A 20,829-nucleotide genomic window follows, 5' to 3' on the forward strand; every position below is an offset into this window, starting at 1 on the left:
TGACTTTTAAATTGGTGTTCTTGACTTTGGGGTGTCCAGCTGGATGGAGTCTCTCTTGTATTCAAACATCAAAACATTGATATGAATATCAATGGTGTCCATGATCAAATTTACATTTGTCTTGATAGTTGCAGTTGATTTTTGTCTGCATTTGTGGAAAACCCTGGGTTTCACCCTGAAGGTATTGCAGTGCCTGTTTGCTGTGCGTAATTAGTTTGTCTGTTCAACAACATTGCTTTATGAGGTTATATCAATTGATTATTTATATAATATTTATATAATAATAGATTACATAATATTCTCCATCATCTCTTCCTACTCATATATGCATTAGGCCTGCTAGTATACACTTTTAAACTACGTGGTGCGATACAGATTAACTAGTCTATACTCCAATACATATAATGTATAAAGAAAAAACACTTCCAGTTGATTCTACTCACACTCACCAATAAAAACCATTATCATACCATTTATTACACGTTTTTTTCTTTATTAACCAGTAGGTGAAGCTGTTAACACATCTCAACACATCTCTGTGATCTCATTAATCTTCAAACCAGAGCCCACTCTGTGGGGCTCGGAGTATTATTCTTAGCTTCTTAAAAAACATATAACATAAATAAACTAATAAAGACAAAAGGCAGACTGTCAGCTACCATGGTCAATCAAACTTCTCCACAGTGTGACAAGTAACAAACTGTTAAATGTAACTGGATCCTATTGTGGGTGGGTGTTTAGTTGTCAAGTCTGGGTTTAGATGTGTTGAAATGAGGAGGGACACAAGAGGAAAAACAGGCTCCTCCAATTATAAATTATCAGTGTTTTCTTAAAAATGCTGCCATGCCACATAGAAGTGACCATCATTAAACCCCATAAATAGTCAAAACTATTCAAAAGATACTGTACTGTATATACAGTAAAAATGTACACAGATAAACAGACAGACAGTCTACTCAATAAAAAGGGAAAGAAAAACAACAACACATCTGCTGATGTGAAAATGTTCACACTGAGTGTCTGTAAGGCACATTTAAATGATTATGAGACACACAGACTGTGGAATTAGTGATATTCACATTGCACAAAATGTGTGTCCTCATACACGCAGTATTCCAGTGTTAGCAAGTATTGATTTTTCAGGGACAGTTATTTTAAGGTGACTGCTGCGGATTGAAGCAATGTTTGCCTGGAGCTGATGTCACTCTGGGGCAGGCGTTTACAATTTAGCAAAGGGTTAAATTACAGCTAAACAGTCTTGGTTCCCACATTTAAACTGGTATTGAGTCATTGTCCCTAATTAGGGGTTAAAAACAGGCATTAATCCTACCGTGTAGTCCCATGGGATTAGCACAAACCGTTCTCTGGAGAAAATGTGTTTCCTTTGTTAAGAAAGAGCACAACAGTACGTCCCACTGAGCTACTATTGCGGTTGATCAAAGACTTAAAAGAATAACAGTAGGATAAAGTTTGTAAAGTCTTATAATCATGCATTCATTCATTTACAGTACTTTGTTCTCTTCCAGTATTGCTTTCTAGAGTGTATACATTTGGTGAGTGTGTTATGTGTGACAGCAGGATAAAAAAATTAAAGCATGCTCACCACAAACGATAAATGCTTCAGGTACTGATAGACAACCCTGGGGTACATGCAGTTTTCCATGCGTCAAACTCTTGTGTTGGCTGGCGGAAGTCATGCTCCGTATGTTCGATGTCCATCCGGCCATTCGGAGTTATCTCAGCCCTTGTCAGGTCTGACAAATCCAGTAAATGTTCTTCTCTTTTTATTTGCTTGTACTATCATTTGGACATTCCTAAGCCAGTCTTCATGTACTCGTAAACTACATAGCTAATGCTGACAGCAGGAATGACTTTCATAAAGTTCGGCAGGATGCCACGGTAGAGTCCGAAAAAACCATCTTTGGCTACGATCTTCTTCATTAGAGAGCTCATGGAGGGCTGGTCTGTTGCATCCAGAGATGCTGTAAAGAAACATTCAGTTAGGGAGTCAGTGATGTACGCTTTATCAAAACAGAGTTGTCACCTGTGGATCAGTTTTACTTTATACCAGAGTCATTTCATCTCAGGGTGTGAATTAAATGAGAGAGGGATGTTCCTCTCTGTTGCAGCCCACTTACACCATGTTAGTTCTAACACAAGTGTGTGTTTACATGAAATATGGGAGACCTTTAAAACTTTGTTGTGGATTTTGCCTTTAATGAAAACTATTATGCCCTGTTGAATTCCTTGTCCTGAACGTTTTGTCTTCCTCGTTGTTGCTGCCATTTTATTATTTATTTATGATTATTTGTATATTTTTTCAAGATTCATTTTAAACACTGGGTGGTGTATGGGTGCAGAAAGGCATGAAGGTGAGCTCATCAGGACAGTAGAAGGGGATTGGGGACAGGGATGTAGCCATGTACACACTGCTGTTTGTAGAATCCTACACTCATGTAAGCTGTGGAAGTCGTCAAATGAGTTTTCCCCCAGTCTAGAAATCAGTCAGTGGCTGTGAGCAGCAATAGTCACCACAGCTGTTATTAAATGTTGGACTCAGTTTACCTTGTGCCTGCATCCGTGTGCGTACGAGCGCGAGTGGATAGCTAGCCAGCTGGCCGCAGGTACTCGAGATGGTTCCGCAGCCCAGCAACACCAGCACTCCCGGGTTCGCTGAGTCTTTGGCGTAGTACGACAACCAAGTGTTCTTTAGACTCTGAGGCGCAGGAGAGAGTTGATAGTGTATCAGCATAACACAACAAATTAATTTCTCTGATTGAATTTAATGTAACCCTAGAATCCAAGATGAATTGGTTTATCGTGCATATAAATTAGTTGATTTAACTCAGTGCACTCTGCTATGAAAAATCAATCAAGGGGCCGAGTGCATCGCGAAGCCTGCATACCTCATAAACAGCGAGGTCTATCCCGGCGTATGGAATGATGCCCAGTAAGTTTGGAATGTAGCCCTTGTAGAAAGCTAAGACACCCTCGTGCCTCAGGATCTTCTTGGCACAATCAAACACTCCTGAAAACTGGCCAGTCTTTCTCAGAGTCAGTCGAGTTTTCAATACCTTAACAGTACAGAAGAAGGAAAGCTGAGGCACATGATCTCGCTTTGTGTGGTATATCTGAAGTTTCAGGGGAAAGAGTTAAAGAGTTGACTCTATATCATTTGAATGCATCCCATGAATGAGCCAGTATGATGAACCAGTTATGCAATAGTCTTCCTACCTCCATTGGGTAGATGGCTGTCTGTGCTGTTGCTCCGGCCAGAGAGCCGGCCATGAACCTCTTGTGTGTCTCAATCTTTTTGCCATCTGATGTTAACAATTTCTTATACTACAACAGAAAGACACGGCAAGAAAACTAAGAATATGCATGCCAAATATTTGTTATAAACTTGTAATAATATCAGATGTCGACTTTCTTTTACTTTACAGGGTCAGTCTCTTACTTGTTCATATGCCATAAATTTGATTGATGTCTCAGGTGCAATCTTTAAAACGTTGATTCCGTTTCCCCTCCACAGTGAAGTTAGACCTCCTTCTGTTATCATCTGTCTGAAGCCCCCTACCACGCCTATCTTGTTGGTCTTAGAGGAGTGAACCTGTAGTGAAATTCTTTTTTTTTTTTAAATGTACAGGATATCTGCATGTGCACCTATTACAGGAGAGGACATAGCTGCCCATTTTCTTTGAAATAATTTCACCTGCATTAATACTTTCATCCTGTCCAGGGGGGCAGTACCAGTGCGAGAGACGGCCCCCGCGACAGCACCGGCAAAAAGCTGCTTCCACAGGCCGCCCGAGCTCTTCTCTTCTTCTGTGAATTCATCAGGGATGGCAAGGCTGTCGCCTATGTCCAGCACCTAGTAAAGCCAGAAGCATGTTACTCGCTGATTTAATATATATACACAGGCAGAGCTATCAACACATGTACTCAGTGTTATATGAGAATCTATTTGCCTTTAAGAATGTTCAGGTATATCTCTCTGGAATGAACATTGCACTTCTTTGTGTGGACGTCAAAGTGAAAAAAAAATTAACAAAGCCAACTGAGCACTTCTCCTTTTGAGGTCTATTCTCACAGAGATGGAGCAACTGTTTTTTGACACCATGTACAATAACTTGAATGCAATGTAAGAACCATGAAGAACAAGTAATGAATTCAGCCCCTTACCCTTCAGCTTGAAGCACTTGTGAAATCATAATCACTGAGCGGACTCAACCCTCATCGGGCTCGCTTCAGCTGTTTCAGATAAACATGTCCAATGTTTTTCTAAAAGCATAAATGTGTCTGTGAAACTAAAGCTAAAGAGTTTTAGTTATGCGTCCCACAATCACTTCTATGTTACATGAGGCTGCTGTTCTGTGTAGTTTTGACATCTTTAGAGGCAGAGGAGCAAGCTGAGAGAATCATAGCATGAGAATAGTACTGTGACCTGATTAAATCTCAGAGAGTCCAATCAGTCAAAGCTATTGCCAAAATGTGGACTGCAGAGAAAATCCATAATGCCTAACAAAAAGAGGACTAGACCGCACGTGATTTATTCCACTGTGGTTCCCTTTGTATTTGACCACAGTGTATTTGGGAGTGTTTGTGTGAGTGTTTCCTGTACCGTGGAGTGTTTCCAGTAGCGTATGATCTCTTCCAGGTTGTGGCCAGGGTATAACAGGAAGTGTTCTCTCCACTCATACCAGTCCACCATCATGGTGCCATCGTTATCCATACTGAGGAGACACAGAAAACGCTTTACCTATTGAAGACGACTTATTACGTTGCATTACACTGTAATGAGAATAACTGGGCTCCAGATAAAGCCAAAAGTTACACACAAGCAGTATTTTTCTAAATAGAAACATGTTACAGTGGGTAAAAGTGGAACTCAAACCTCTGTAGGATTTTCAGGGCGTCCTCTCGGCTGACATCCATGCCCAACTCTGCCAGGCTATGCTGGATCTCTGAGGCATCAATGCGCCCTGAGGCAACATTAAAAAAAAAAGACTCAAGTGAAATATGCACCAGTATAAACAAGGGTCATCTGGCTCTGTAAACACCCACTGTCATGATGTGTGAACACGAAAACGAAGCACTGGACTCACTGCTTACCATCGTTGTTTCTGTCCAAACTCTTGAAGGTGAGCCTCAGCTTCTTCTCGTGCTCTTTCAGATACCTGGTGAACTCGTTGAAGTCCAGACTCCCATCTTTGTTGTGGTCACCGGACGACACAATTTTCTGCAAAGGGGAGATCAGATCTCGTGGTTAGTCTGCCCCCCACACACACACACACACACACACACACAGCCAAGGAATGTCATGCAAAACGAGCAGGCCGGGACCTGAAGCCCCTGGAACCTCCCCGTGGCCCCTGGGATCTTGCTTTACCTGAGCAGCACCCTGGCGGAACATGCCCATCGCCTTGAGGCCCGCGCGCAACTCGGCCACATCTACCTTCCCGTCGTTGTTGGTATCGAGCCTGTCGAACAGGTCCTGGTAGGGCTTCTTGCTGCCTGCATCCCGGTGGCACCGGGCGTCTGATAGTAAACACGACCGCAACAGCTGATACATCGTAGGGCTGAATGTGGAAGCCGCGTCCAAACGAGCCGCCCTGCAAGTCAGGATGTGAGGGTTAATCCATGCTGAACACAATTCATGGATCCTGCTGAAATCCTCCTACGAGCTCGTCGGTCGTTTGCGGCGAAAAGCGGGTTTGCAGGCACTTATGTTCTGCAGGCTGCCCCGTGCAGAGAAGCGTGTTCCGTAGTGTGCCAGGGGCTCTGCAGTGGCTCGAGGGCGGAGCGAGGGAGGCTTTACGCGCAGCCACTCGACGTTTTCAACGGAAATGCAGGAAAGATGGGAAAATAGGAAAGTGGTGGGATAAAAAAAATCAACCCCCGGATTAACACATTTACATAATCGGTTTAATGCGACCGATGGTGCACTTCATTCTACGCCTGCTCCTTGTGACATGTGGTGGTGCGTTACAGGCGGAATGTAATCTGTTCATCTCGAAGGACGTGTCATTTCACAACACAGAGCGTCGCATTTCCACCGAGGCAATAGCGTCGGTGGTCGCTAGAGGGCGGTGTTTCGTCGGACATGAGGTGGTGGTGCAAGGGGAGATGAGGAGGCCTCTGTGGGCCTCTCGAGGTTTTACAACACGACAGACATATGCATTTTATTACGGAGGTGACTCAGAGATTACTGACTCAGAGGTGATCAATCACGTCCGTGGCTTTTTTAAGACATTGGTGTGGCTGAGCAAAGTTGAAGGGGCCTAGACAAGCAGTAGTGATAGATCTATGAATTGCCTATTTACTCAATTTGTTTTGTAAACTTTTGAGCTACCTCAGCTTCAGTTTAATGTTTCAACTTCCCCCGCCCCCAATAAAACAACTGAATTAATAACATCATGGTATTTTATTTTTCCTTTTAAGTGTTAAGTAGTTCCATTTTATGTTCCCTGCATCTTCTGGTGCACTACATTTTATTAGGTATTCAACCTCTTTTTTAAAAAAATGTCCCCACATGTATTTGAAAGGCAGAGTTAATTAATTAATTTTCACATTTAAAAAACATATGGTGAGTTTATATACTGTATGATGCTTTCTTACAGATGCAGCAGATTTTCTCGACCTCAATTAGTTACGATATTAAACTGCTGCTTTCATGTTCATAGATCAGTATTAATAATCCAGTGGTGTGATGTGTATGGAGTATAACACTCATCTTAATGGATACTATTTAAGGCTCATTTAGCTGATAATGCTGTACTTTTTGTGTAAACAACTAAAAACAATAGTTGTAGTGGAGTATCCATACAGGGTGGCAGTTCTGCTTTAAAAAGGGGCTTGCTTTCACAGCTGCCAAGGCATAATTATCAGCAACATAAAATGTATCACATTCAATAATACTGATTCATTGAATGATCACATCAGCTTCATTTAGAATCAAACAGCTCAATCTTACAAGATTGAGAATTACAGCCGTGACACAGCAAACAAACAAAGCATGCAAAAATGAAGACAAGATTAGAACATGTGAAAAAATTGGATATATGAATGTATGTGTGTGTGTGTGTGTGTGCGCATGTCTTTCTATAGTTGAGTTGGATATATGAATGTGTGTGTGTGTGTGTGTGTGTGTGTGTGTGTGTGTGTGTGTGTGTGTGTGTGTGTGTGTGTGTGTGTGTGTGTGTGTGTGTGTGCGCGTCTTTCTATAATTGAGAGCCCCAATTTTGGCTCTACACCATCGTTGTGAGGACATTTTGACGTTGTGAGGACACTTTGGCCCCACTTCGGGGGGCTGTTTAATGGTTAAGACTTGGTTTTAGGGTTGGGGTCAGAATTGGGTTTATGTTAGAGTGTGGGTTAGTGTTAGGGTTAGGCATTTAGTTGTGATGGTAAATGTTATGGTAAGGCGCTAGGAATGCATTATGTCAATGGGGGTCCTCACAACTATAGAGAGACACGTGTGTGTGTTTAACTAATGTGACTTGTTTCGGTCACATGCTTCTTTTGCATCTAATTTTCTTCTTTTTGTCACATTTCTCGTGACACTGGGCGTTTTGGGTGCATTTCAGTCAGACTGCACAGAACCAGTCGTGGCCTCTTTAATGCAGCTCCTGTGTCCAATCAAATCACAGAATGCCCTCTACGTCACGAGCTCACTTTCTCCAGCGCCTGCGGAGGAGGAGAGTTCGAACTTTGAATCGTGTCTGCACACTTGAGCAACAGCAACAACAGCGGGGACCAGTTGCAACAGCTGAGCGAGCAGCGTGCGCTCGGACAGAGAGGGTCTCCAGCTCGGCCGTGTCACCGGGGGCCAACGTGCAGCGGAACGGCCATGTCCTTCATCCTCATGAAGAAGAAGAGGTTCAAATTCCGAGTGGTCTTCGACCTGGAGGAGTTGTCCTCGGTCCCCTTCGTGAACGTTGTGTTGTTCTGCAAAGTCCGGCTCCTGGATGGAGGCTTTGGCGAGGAGTCGAGCCGGTAAGAGTGTTGGCTATTTATAGCAGGAGTTCACTGGTGGTCCGGGCGAGCTCACGTTGAGTTTGGGGGAAAGTTGTCGGGAGTCTTCTTCGGTCAACTTCGCACGCACGTCGAACACGTCCTTGGCTCGACTTTTCGAGAGTCCACGGCCTCGACAACAACCGTGTCATTAGTTCTCGTGCAGCCGCTCGACAGGAGCTAGCTATGAGCTAACCTCCCGACCGCCTCGCCGGGGACCGGCTGACGCTCAGCGGCCGCCGGTCGAAGAGCTGCTGCGGCGCGTCGAGCACCGCCCCCCCCCCCCCTCAGCCCGGCGGTCTGGGGGGAAACGAGCCTTTCAATGGACGCTGACCAGGTCAATAAAATGTGTGTTTATCCTTTTAAGACAAAGTTGTTTCGCGGTGCACAGTTTGACCAAGCAGTTGCTAAGCAACAAGGGCGACGTTTGAGTGTAGGCTGGACAATTTCAGTCAAAAGTATGAAGTACTTGAATAATAATAATAATAATCAATTATTATTGGCATTATTTGACCTTGTTGGATACAACAAATAATGTATTTGGACTGTTGGCGCGATTTTCTTTTAATTTTCATTTTTTAAAAATGTATTTATCGTTCATACTTCATATTGTCTTGCTCAAAAACAAAAAAATTCTCCTCGGGTCAATGGTTATAAATGAGTCACTCTGGAAAAAAATGCACACAGGCGCAGCTCCAGTCAACCGCTAGTCCTCGTTTACTTTGCCATGGCAACCGTCTGTTCCCAATAACTTTAGTGTAAACACTGTATTCTCAGTTAACCAGGCCATAGCTGTTTAGTCTGTTTTGAATTCATACATATCAACCGTTTTGTTTATGATGCATGGAGTCTTATTCGTGTATGATTTCTATCCCTGGTACTGTTGAAATAACCCCTAAATTATCTAAAATCTTATTTTAGGAATCAAGCCATGATAATTCCAGAATGGCACCACCAAGGCGGAACAATCCTACACAGGATTGTCAAGTTCCTATAAAACAAAGTGGTTTGATTACCTAACTGATTCATTCGTCATAAAACATAGTTATAGGAAGTGGCCTTGATCTGCATCCTCACCCAGGCCCCATCCCTCCACCACGTATGGCGGAAACAGGTTTCGTAGTTTTTGTGTGTTTTAATGAATAAACTGACAAACAGACACGGGTGAAAACATAACTCTGTTGGTGGAGGTAATTATTATTTTTTTCTTCCTTCCCTGTGGAAAAGCTGTGCTTTAAATCCACCGTACTTACTGCTTCTACCAGTGGTCAGCATTTTGTACTACCCTGGATGTAAACTGAAGTCAAATTTACTGAAATAGCACAGATTCACAAGTTACTAGTTTGCGTTAAAGGGGCTGTCTGCATCTGAAAGTTTATTATGTCAAGTATAGTGAGAATTGCATCATAGAATTTAGGCCAGTCTACACACATGATAACACATTTGATTGTCAGAGATTGAACCAAAGTGTTGAAAGGTCAAGGCCGACTAAATTTGAAAAAATATATTTATATATGATTGGTACATTCTTCCACATGTTCTGTTTAAAATTTTAAACATGCAAACATCAGTTTTCACTGTTCTGTGTACTCACCCTCTCTTCGTACTATGGGTGATCATGCATAAAATGTCTGTTGGTTTTGCTTTCTGTGTGATCTAATGTTTTGAAGTGTGTTTCTCTCACAGGGAGCCAGTCCAAGCGAACTGTGTACACTGGAGGAAGAGATTCTCTTTCATGTGTAAGATGAATGCTAATGCTGGGACAGGTGTACTGGACCCCTGTTTGTGCCGGGTGTCTGTGCGCAAGGTATGGGGATTTTAGTCATTATAATTATTTTTTGCCACCAAGCTCTGTTTTTTTTGACACTACAAAAACGGCTAGTAGCTTTTTTCTTTCTATAGCAGAGTTGAGTCCTGGCAGTTAACTCAAACTTGAATGTGCCAATACAATGTTGTACACAAGATTATCTTTAATTTATAATGGTATCACTGCACCCAAGAGCTTTGTGCAGACAACGATTGTTCTGCGATGAGTCACAAATGTTTTAGGAAGATTGTTTGTTTTATAGAAACAGGCAAAATGCAACCTCACTTACTTATGTTTTTGTCATTTCAGGAGTTGAAGGGTGGAAAAACATTTGCAAAGGTAACACTCCTTCTCTTAAGTGCGCACACTGCCATTTGTTGTAAACATAGCATACCATTAGAACAATCTTATCATAAAATCAATGTGCAGTCGGCCTTCAAGTGCCCTCAGAGGACTTTTAGGTGAGTCTCTGTACTAAGAATGTTTTTATTTCTAGTTTCCGCTTTGGTTACTGATTGAAAAAGCTGTAAAACAAAACCCAAGCCATGTTAACCAATAACTTAAATGAGAAGTTTTCTTATTTGATTTCAGAAGTATTGAACGTCTAGTCTTAGACACCTGTGTGCTTCATGAGTGCACAAGTCCACTAGAACTATTCGGTCCAGTTTTAGTGAAGTAAAAGTGTAAGCTGACTGCTGAACGGCACACGTTTATTGATCCTGTGTGCAGCTGGGCTTTGCTGACTTGAACCTGTCAGAGTTTGCTGGGTCTGGCAGCACAACACGACGGTGTCTCCTAGAGGGATATGACACGAAGAACACCAGACAGGACAACTCAATTCTCAAGGTATGTTGGTGAAGCAACACACCTACACAGTGTTCCTTTGAATCATGTGGGAAATGACCTCAGGGGTCTCCACCACACTGCAAATGTCCAGTTGTCCAATGGTCCTGTCCAGTAATATGCTGTTTGCAATTTTGTGTAGCTCTGACGCAAGTCACCAGTCTTTGAGTTCACTAGCATCAGAAGACACTCCTCTGTTTGAGAAAGTGAGATTTATGGCCTACAATGGAAAAGATGAATGTCGTGATAGTTGATGCGGACATGCCTGGGCGTGTGCTCTATTAACTGCCTGAGCCATGTGAACCATGGGAACAAATTGAAAATATGCAAATTCTTCCACAACCCTGTGACATCAAACCACACTAAACAGGAAAGTTTTGTCTTTTCATGTGCCACGGGTGCAGTTGCTTGTGAAACAGTCTTCACCGTTCTCTTTCTTTTACAGGTTGTCATTACCACACAACTCATGTCTGGAGACCCCTGTTTTAAAACGTAAGAGCTCTTCATGACATCATTCACCCTTTAACTCTAAATATTTATTCAATTTGAGGTGGTTACTAAGGAAGTCAAGACTTGTCTGTCTGTTATATGTCTGTTATACTCTGTGTATATGAAAGTCTGCACCTAACCCCAGGAGGATTTTTTTCCATTAAATCCTGTCTGTCAAAAAAACACACCCTCTTTCAAACCCAAAGGGTTCAAAGTTATGAAGGATTGTTTTGTCGCTGAGGTCTTATCAGTCTTATCTGAGAGCTAATAATGCCCGACATTAATCTGCCCAACCTTAGATGGGAACAACAGCTGATAAGCGATCCGCTCAACCCAGAGGTTGTGTTCTCATCAAAGTCGAGAGCTGAATGTTGAGCAGTTTGTCATGAAGGACGTGGTGTATTATCACACCCCTGTTGTAATAACACACATCGCTGACTTAGAGAAGTCTTAAGTGGGAAGTCAAGGATGGCGTAGTCACTCATCCCACGCAGTGTTACTCATTGTCTGTGGAGGACAGTACTCAGCAGAAATGAATGAGTGGATGACGTTCGGTTTATTTTTTTTCACTGTCTGTCACTCTTAATCCGCTACGCCTTCATTGCTGTGTTTAACATAGAATCTCAGTAACAGAGTTTTCCTGCATTCGTGTCTGTTAAACTGAGAGATACTAAACATTAATTATAATATACTGTATATGTATATTATAAATTATTATTTAAAATGCACTTACAACTAATGTCTAACTTGACAAGAGACTTCTGGCCGTGTCATTTACTTACTGCGTGAATATCAGCTGTTTACTTATTACACATTGCAGTGTTTTCACATGTGAAACAAAACACTATTTTTGTCACAAATTTTGTCAAGTCTATTGTTAGTGACATTTCTAAAAGTCAAGATCATTACATTAAAGTCTGTATGTGCAGATTTTTTAAAATGTAATTATAGTATCGTTGAACTGATTTAGATGGTCCATGTTTCTGTTCAAATATTTAATACTACACGAAGTAGCTCAAATGAGATTAGTTTAGATCTTTTCCATAAACATTTTGTGGCACCAAGGTGCCATTTTTTTTCTAAGTAACCTCACAACTCCCTGTGTCTGTCTGCAGTCCTCCATCTACAGCCATGACTCTGGGAATTCCAAAGGCCGAGGCAGAGTGTCTTCTTGAGGACCGGAAGGGAGGCGACTTGCACATATTCAACTCACTGACTGGTATATGTTTGCTCTTTCTTTCAATAGATGACCTTTAAATAAAATTGTACAGTTCTAAGCGAGAGCAAAGATTTAGCAGTAGATGGTTTTGACAAGGTTCTACAAAAAAACATGCTTCATGATGCACCATGACTAAAAACTAACATTTTCAAAATCCTTGAAAATTGTCATCAACACTTGCGCATTTCACCACTGAGTAAATCATACCTTTTTGCTTTTTAGAGATTCCAAAGAAATCAGTGTCAGTCCCAGATGAGCTGGTAGCATGTGGCCACTCTAGAACATCCAGCTATACAAGTCAGCAGTCAAAAATCTCAGGTACTAAAAACATGACACATTTATTCCCTTCAAAAACAATGCAAACTTACACAAATCACAAACATATCCTTTCTTACCTGTAGGTTACAGCTCAAATCACTCCAGTTTAACAGATCTGAGCCATCGGAGGAGTGCGTCAGGAGGTTCTGCCTCCACAGGCATCGGCAGCATCCTGGAAGCCAGTGATCAGCAGGTAGAGAGGGGAGAGAGGGAGAGCAGGTCTACTCCACCCGTCTCCACAACCTGTCACCATGCACCTGAAAACCCCTCTACCCCCAACAGGGTTCTTAGGTAATACACTCATTTATGACAAAGCTTTGAAATACAATCCACAACTTGTTTCTCTCTTTCACACTTTGCCATAAGCAAGGACTGGAAGTAGCCGGGGATTGAACCATAACCTTTAAGAGGCATTTGAAATCCCATTCAAATTTCCTGATAAGGTCATTAAGCCTCAGCAGATTACGATTCAAAAAACTCATTGGGACGTCATACTTCCCTTGAGAAGAACAGGGAAGATGGCTTAACATGTAGTCAATAACCCCTGCAGATTAGTTTTGTAAACCCCATTTTTGCGAAAACCCCTGCAAAACTGCTAGTAGACCCCGTTCTAAAGTTGGCCAGACTTTAACTGGGGAGCACTCTGGTCCAAACTTCAGTTTGTATATATTGAGGTCAACTTCACACAAGACACTTAATAAAATTAGTTGAAGCAAATACTTTATAGCTAAACATGCCATTAAATATTTTTGTTCTGTTTATTCAAACATCATTTTTAGGTGAGCAACTTTGAGTTTTAGTTTTCACACTGTATTTTTAATATTCAGCCTTCTGTTACTCCATTAGACACCCCGTGAAGCAGAACTCAATGGAGAATCAGTTGAAGAGAGTGGATGCCACCAGGGTGGATGCTGATGATGTAATAGAGAAGATCCTGCAGAGCCAGGATTTCAGCCATGGCTTCTTGGACTCCAGTGCAGAGGGTGTGTAGACTTAATCTCTAACTTAGTGGATTTACGAAGGCTGGTTAGGAAAGTGTCCTACCACCCTGCTGATGGGATCAAAATGTCTTTTAGGCGATGCAATACAACACTATTTTTTGCTGATGATGATGATGAAGGATGGATTAGTTTTTCATGATTTAAAATCATAAATTTGACATAAATTTGGACCATACTTACATATTAATGTTAATGTTTGTTTTATTTAAGACCAGAGTTTAGGTTGTTTATCAGTTATGAATAACACAAGGACAGTTTAATGGAAATCAGCACACATTGTGGCTGCCATGTTTTTTGTAAAGCATTGGTATCTTCCCTACAACAACCCTTGATCAATTGTCATTTATTTTTAGAAATACTAAAAAGTGTGAGCAGGGCAATTCCACACCCGACTATGTAAATAGGTTGGCCGTTTCTTCATTTCTTATGTGTGTGTGTTTGTGTTGCAGAAGAGGGGCTCAGCTTGTTTGTTGGTCCTGGTGGGAGTACAGCCTTGGGAAGCCAGCACTCGAGGTGGGTGTGATTACATAACTGTGGACTGTGGGTGCCATGCAACAGGCATTTACTACGAGTATAAATAAATTGCAAACGGGCTAAATTGGGACTCTAACAAAGAGTCTTTGCATTAACCCCATGGCTGGTCATGATGTTGTGCTTTCTATGTAAAATTTCATGTTAAGATACTTTCAGTTCTGCTACATAGTGTTAGTTTTGCACATGAAAGAAAGTCAGATCAGATCACCACCCTCATTTCAAGTCATGTAACACATTGTGACATTCTCTTTCAGGGTTGCAGCTGGAGCCTTCGAGCAGGTGGTGATGAAGCGCTAGGTGTCGGGAAGCATGTGCCTCATAAACGGTGCCGTATTACACCGATGCGGCAGACGCAAGACTGAGTTGTGGAGATGCCACAAGAACTGGTTCAGGCCTCCCCCAAGAAGATTGTATTTCTCTTATGCAATCCCTCTGCGTCTCACCAACAGCTTCTGTTGACCGGAAGAGCCCTCTAGTGTTCAAGAAGGGGAGAAGGAGACCACAGTATTGGAACATTGTCAAGACTGAAACAACTGTTGTACTGACATATTGCTGTTGGTCTTGTTGGGTGACATGGGATTATTTGCACTGCGATCGCTCAGTTCACCCCCCTTTTTCAGGGAGCAGGAGGTTTTCCCTATTATTTTGAATGTATATTAAAGTATCCTTTACTATGTTATTTTAAGTATTTTTATTTGTAGGAAAAAACATACATTTTATTGCAACTGACAACAAAACCTCATGTTTACCTGGTTTCGAGGGGGGTGACTGCCTGTAAAATTGTTCATATGTTTTGTGTGTGTGCGCATTGTCTGTTGTGTCAAGAGTAATGAAATAGTTTTTACAACAGTTTTTGTCAAACTGCCAAACTTGTAAACTGTACATTTGCTGCCACTTAATACGTCATATCTGTAGTATACAAGCTATGGTCCATGTAATGACAATCAGCAGATGTAAAGCCTGTGATGTATTTAAGATATCCGTATGATGTATTTAAGGCCAAAACTGTAAATAAAAAAAGATGTGCACTCTTGATATAGCTTTCTCCCAGCTACATTTTGTGCTGTGTCTCACTCTCACCTTTTGCAGGACTAAGAATGGCAATTTTACCCAATCATTAAATCATTAATTTAAAAAAACCTTTAAAAAGGTACATTATCGTTTGCTACATGTTCTATCTGGTCTCAGTTGAATGCTAGAAAGAAAATGGACGTTCAAACCAATTTGAAATTGAAAAGTGATTAAGGCATACTTGAGGCATACTGAAAATAACAAGTTGGATAAATCTATTTCCTGATTTGTCAAAACACATTTGAAAGCAAAACGTTTACTGAATATATCGATGTGAAAGTAAAAAAAGTAAACATGTTTTTGAATAAGTCATAGTATAACAGATCGGATGAACAGGAGCCGTGGGTACATTTATGTACGCGGCAAAAAAATAAAAACAGTTTAAACGTGCAGGCTTTTTATTTTCAAAAAGAAGCGTCCGCCGGATCAACGGCAGCACTTCCGTTCACACTGCACCACGGACGGTCCTGTTCCGGTTCCACCTCGCCGCAGGACTTGAGCTTCAGCGACGGCGGGAAGTTGTTTTCACCGATTTAGCCACAAATCGACGACAACCGAACGGACGGAATTGTTAAAGGTCGACACTTCGTCATCCAACATCGATGGCCCTGTGAACGGAAGTGCGCCAACTGCAAAGCAAGCTCGGCGGCGCGGGATCCAGCTAACATGGCTAACGTCGGCAACCAGCTACCGACGCAGGCCGTTAGCAAGCCTGCACCAGGCAAACATGGGAACGTACTGCCCCTGTGGGGCAACGAGAAGACCATGAACCTCAACCCGATGATTCTCACCAACGTGCTGTCCTCGCCCTATTTCAAAGTCCAGCTCTATGAACTCAAGACCTACCACGAAGTCGTGGACGAAATCTATTTCAAGGTACCGCTAGCACCGCCGGCTAGCCCGCATGCTAACTTAGATAACCAGAAGAAGAGCGCGTCACTGTGGCCGCGGCGAGCTGCAGGGGGTAGAGGCAGCGACGGCGCCAATTTGATCCAGTGAGCGAGTTGACGATGTATCCACACGTTCAGTGTGATCGTGATAATATTATATTCTGCTATGTCAGTGTGTGACCTGGGAAGTGGCTCTCGGTCGTCGCCTACCGTTACAAACAATAGTCTAACCGTTACGGCTGAACCTTGCGTAGTTCACGTAGTTTACGCAGGATCGGTGTGTATCGTTATGCTGTTTTAAAGGTCAAGTGGAGCGGGCGTAAAAGTTAAACACGTACAGTTCAGAACTGTTGTGGTTACTAGGTAAACTTATTAATATGGATGGGGAACTTCGGATAGTCTCAACTTTTCTCATGGCGCCTCCAATGTAAGTCACCAGGGAGGATCTTAATGGTGTGTGTGTGTGTGTGTGTGTGTGTGTGTGAAACTGGAACTAGTTTATATAGTAACTAATCAACTATTAACTAGTAATATATTCCTCTGTTTGCCCACAGGTGAATCATGCTGAGCCTTGGGAGAAGGGAAGTAGAAAGACGGCCGGCCAGACTGGAATGTGCGGAGGGGTAAGTGAGAAGTACGTGCCTTTTATTCCCCCACCTTTTACCCCCTGTTTATTTTCCTTCGCAGTCTGGGCGGTAAATCAAATCATTCAGTCAGTCGGAGCGCATATGATTATGATTAAGGAGTAACGCAAATTTTCATACAAATCAATGGTTGTATTGTCAAGTGTTGCTGTGGGAGATTTGTTGTGAATGATGTCCAGTGCTTTATTTAAATCACGTCTTCATCCCTGTTAGGTGCGTGGAGTTGGAACTGGTGGCATTGTGTCTACTGCTTTCTGTCTTCTTTACAAACTGTTTACTCTCAAGCTGACACGCAAACAGCTGATGGGTCTCATCACTCACACAGACTCGCCATACATCAGAGCACTTGGCTTCATGTACATACGGTAAGTGTTTTCTGTAACGGGGACCCACTTTTAGGATTTGTATTAAAATAATCATATTCTGTGTAATTAAAGATATTTTTCTCATGTTGGACAAGATAGATGTTTTTTTTTTCTTAAAGCCAAGACATCTGTAAATTACAAAAGTATCAATTAATTGAGTTTATATACAGTGGTGTCCAAATGTCTGAGACCATTTTTCCTCTTCACTTGAATAGGAAAGTGGCCTCAGACTTTTGTACCCTTGTTCTTGTGATACTGGGAGGCGCCACAAAATGTTTTTTGAAATCTATCCAACATGGTTATGTGATGCATGGTTTGTGTGCTGTTTTTTTTTCTTGCCTCAGATACACTCAGCCCCCAGCAGATTTGATCGAATGGTACGACGGCTTCCTGGATGATGAGGAGGTATGTCACCTCGGGTAATAATTTGATGTTTCTTTCTCTCCATTGAATGCAGGCAACACACGTTAAACACTGTCCGTTTTCCCCCCTTGTGATGCTCATAACTGATTTTTCACCTTTGCCTTCATTTGGCTTAATTGTCCTCGGTTCTTGTCCTCTAAACCTGAGTAGCTAGGTTACTTGCTCACTGCTCTGCTGCCGATTTGTATCTTGGTAAGTACCATGTATAATGCTGAGTCAATCTTCTAGTCCAATGTGATATCAAGGCATGCTCTGTATTTTAAAAGATTCTATCAGGACTTGTTGCACAAAACTAAATAAATGGGATAATTGACGATTGATGAATGCATACATAGGGATTTACACACAAACTCTCAAATTAGGCGACAGGTGTCAAATTTTACTTCGATCTCTTATGCTTTATCTATATTCAATCAAAACATTATTTGATCCCAAGCTGTGCAACCAGGCCTTCATTGATGTTCTGTTGCATTATATTTCAATTGATCATATGGAATGCTACCCAACTGGTTAATTCCCCTGTTTTTTTCTTTAGATGCCTATTGTGCGGCAGGTGAATTGGATATTGTATCTCAGCACTGTTGGTTTGCGTGTGTGAGTGCAAAGCAGCTGTTCTCTACCATATAAAGTTGATAACCATTCAACTGGTGTGCACTTACCTACCTGCTCCAATCTGTGCTTACACTGTGGGCATTTTATTCTCCCTAAGAGTTCATTGTGTTGTAAGGAGACCGATGACAGAAGCCACCGCTTCTGTCTCTGTCTTTTCAGCTCAATGAGGATTTGTCTCAATCTCCTGTCCTCCGTTCCCTTCATTTCTGGTCTGTCAAGAGTAGATGCATACACTTTGTGAGGATGTTTTTTTTTAACAGATCATCTGAAGGAATCGGGGGAGGATCTTTCGGAAAGACAATATTAATGTACAATTATATATCATTTTTGCTGGATTATCAAAGCTCACTTTGTAAATACAGACTCCAGGAACTGCCAAGCAGCTTAGATGAGGCAAACTTTTTGTCATATTTATAATATTCTTCCCTCTTGTAAGAATTAGCAGAAGTAAAGTCAGCCACATTTGATTGATATGCAACATTAAGCTAGATGAACAGAGGTGAAGCTTCAGTACTTGGACATCACAAATTGCTTTTTGATTTTAGGCAAAATTGAAAAACAATCAGATTTACCTACTTCCTGCTTGTGTGTGCTAATTGAGTTTTTTATATGGCACTTTGCCACTATTTTGTTGTAGGAGCTTGACGTGAAGGCAGGGGGTGGCTGTGTGATGACTGTTGGAGAAATGCTGCGCTCCTTCCTGACCAAACTGGAGTGGTTCTCCACTCTCTTCCCCCGCATCCCAGTGCCTGTGCAGAAGATAATTGACCAGCAGATGAAGGCAAGGCCACGTAAGATTGCTCCAAAGGAGACACCGGAGGAGGAAGCCCAGCCCGTAGAGCCAGGGAGGCAAGGGGAACGGCGGCAATCCAGGTAAAGGATTCAAACTGTTAAGTGTTATTTATGTTTCCCAAGACAGTCTTACCTGGACCGTTAGCTGTCTTATATGTAACTGCTTGGAATGGAAAAGTTCTGTTAAATTCCCCCATTTTATGGGGGAGCAACGTGTCAGTGTTTTTGTCAGGTTTGGTTTTGACTGTTACATTGAAGCAGCTGTTACCAAGTCACTGGTCAACAGTTTTTCCTTCAAGTCCAATTATTCTACTTTATCATGTAATCTATAGTCAATCAGACAACAAAGCTTATTTGCTTGAAGCTTATGGTACCTTTCTTCCAAGGACACCCAGGCGATCACCGAGCCCCCGAAGGTCGCCCAAACGATCAAGGAGCAGGAGCCACCACCGCGAGAAAGAGCGCCACGGCCCCAGCTTCGACCGAGAACTGGAGAGGGAGCGTGACCGGCAAAGGAAGGAGGGCAGGGACAGGGATAGGGACAGGGGGGACAGAGAGAGACGGCGGTCCCGCAGCGCAGACAGGAACCAAGAACGACGAGAACGTAGACGAAGTCGCAGCGGCAGCCGGGAGCGAAGAAACGAACGCAGAGAAAGAGATGTAGGGGATGACAGGAGCAAGAAGAAGGACAGGGATCACCATAAAGATAGAGGCACTGAGAGGGAGAGGTCCAGGGACAAGAAGAGCAGGGGAGAGACTGACGACAGGAGGCACAAAGAGGACAGGGAGAGGCACAGAGAGGAGAGGAAAGCCAAAAGGTCGAGCCGGAGTCGAAGCAAGGAAAGGAAGCACAAAAGTGGAGAGGAGAAGAACAGGAAAAGAGAGCGTAGCCACAGCAGAGAGAGAGACAGGGAGAAAGAGGGAGAACAGCGATCCCACAAGCATAGTCGTAGTAAAGAGAGGAGTCTTCATCAGCGCGAGTCCAATAATGACCATAGTAAACATAGTGAACGCAGAAGGAGTCATAGCACTGAGTAAATGTCGCCTTGAAGCAATATTTCTTCTTCTACTCCCTGTGTTTTTCTTCCCTTTTTCTACCCCGTTGTCTGGCGTGTCACTTGTGCTGAAGACTAAGAATGATCGCACACCGGACACCTTGATATGTTGTCTTTGGCGAATGCAATGTTGCTTTACTTTTAATGTTTTTCTGCCTTTTTCACTCCCAATTAGACCAGTGTTAGTCTTCACTTGAAATTTGGAAAGAGGCAAAAATGGCATTTTAATTTTCTATGGTTCATTCTCTTTTGCCCCAGGATGCAATGGGTTTGTATATAATGTTTCGGAAGCTGTCTACACACGATAAGTGGTCAGAGGTGCATTCACCGCCGGGTTGCGCTTTCAGGCCTTTTTTTATTTGACTAAAAGTACAGAGCATATGACTTGACTTCCACCATCCCTAATCTCCTTTGTCTGTTGAATTCCGATTCAACGTGCTTTGAACAGTCCAAAGTTAAAGGTTAAAGTTTACATTTGAGCCTAGTGGCGATATGACCGTGTTTCAATCCAGCCTGAAGTACTTCTGTCATTGATTGTGTGTTGACAGCCTGAAAATGTTTTAATCCTCCAAAGGGCCGTATGCAAAGGGTACATTTTTTTTTTTTACCCCACACACACTTAAGCCCTGCTTGTGCTGTGATTGGGTTGTTGCTCTGTTGCATTTTTTTTCTATTAAAAACACTTTTACGAACAACTTGTACTCTTCTAATTTCATTTAAATGTCATACAAGCATGGGTAAGCGTAGAAACAG

At 42.3% G+C, this 20,829-nt stretch overlaps 3 protein-coding genes across 5 annotated transcripts; 2 read left to right on the forward strand and 1 right to left on the reverse strand.

Annotated features, from left to right (window-relative positions):
• Window positions 1-456: 456 nt before the first annotated feature.
• LOC118311328 (calcium-binding mitochondrial carrier protein SCaMC-1-like) lies at window positions 457-8,181 on the reverse strand. 2 transcript variants are annotated; one of them, XM_047332101.1, is made up of 11 exons: window positions 8,051-8,181; window positions 5,390-5,612; window positions 5,113-5,239; window positions 4,895-4,982; window positions 4,622-4,733; window positions 3,713-3,871; window positions 3,458-3,610; window positions 3,235-3,342; window positions 2,907-3,074; window positions 2,566-2,716; window positions 457-1,982 (listed from the first exon to the last, which is right to left on the reverse strand). In XM_047332101.1, the coding sequence occupies exons 2-11, from the start codon at window positions 5,570-5,572 to the stop codon at window positions 1,801-1,803; spliced, it is 1,431 nt and encodes a 476-aa protein (XP_047188057.1). In that variant the 5' UTR covers window positions 5,573-5,612; window positions 8,051-8,181; the 3' UTR covers window positions 457-1,800. The 2 variants fall into 2 exon arrangements, with proteins under 2 accessions (XP_047188057.1, XP_035490985.2); XM_035635092.2 differs by lacking the exon at window positions 8,051-8,181 and adding an exon at window positions 7,675-7,692.
• LOC118311327 (protein FAM102B) lies at window positions 7,694-15,259 on the forward strand. Of its 2 annotated transcripts, none has more exons than XM_035635089.2 (11): window positions 7,694-7,995; window positions 9,700-9,820; window positions 10,130-10,159; window positions 10,550-10,666; window positions 11,109-11,155; window positions 12,268-12,371; window positions 12,594-12,689; window positions 12,773-12,980; window positions 13,536-13,672; window positions 14,140-14,203; window positions 14,479-15,259. In XM_035635089.2, the coding sequence occupies exons 1-11, from the start codon at window positions 7,850-7,852 to the stop codon at window positions 14,519-14,521; spliced, it is 1,113 nt and encodes a 370-aa protein (XP_035490982.1). In that variant the 5' UTR covers window positions 7,694-7,849; the 3' UTR covers window positions 14,522-15,259. The 2 variants fall into 2 exon arrangements, with proteins under 2 accessions (XP_035490982.1, XP_035490983.1); XM_035635090.2 differs by lacking the exon at window positions 7,694-7,995 and adding an exon at window positions 8,214-8,350.
• A 466-nt stretch (window positions 15,260-15,725) lies between these two features.
• prpf38b (pre-mRNA processing factor 38B) lies at window positions 15,726-20,771 on the forward strand. The gene is made up of 6 exons (XM_035635088.2): window positions 15,726-16,171; window positions 16,740-16,808; window positions 17,043-17,194; window positions 17,539-17,599; window positions 18,867-19,102; window positions 19,408-20,771. The coding sequence occupies exons 1-6, from the start codon at window positions 15,962-15,964 to the stop codon at window positions 20,057-20,059; spliced, it is 1,380 nt and encodes a 459-aa protein (XP_035490981.1). The 5' UTR covers window positions 15,726-15,961; the 3' UTR covers window positions 20,060-20,771.
• Window positions 20,772-20,829: the final 58 nt, after the last annotated feature.

Source organism: Scophthalmus maximus, chromosome 5 (genome assembly GCF_022379125.1).
Source record: "Scophthalmus maximus strain ysfricsl-2021 chromosome 5, ASM2237912v1, whole genome shotgun sequence".
NCBI classification, from domain to species: Eukaryota; Metazoa; Chordata; class Actinopteri; order Pleuronectiformes; family Scophthalmidae; genus Scophthalmus; species Scophthalmus maximus.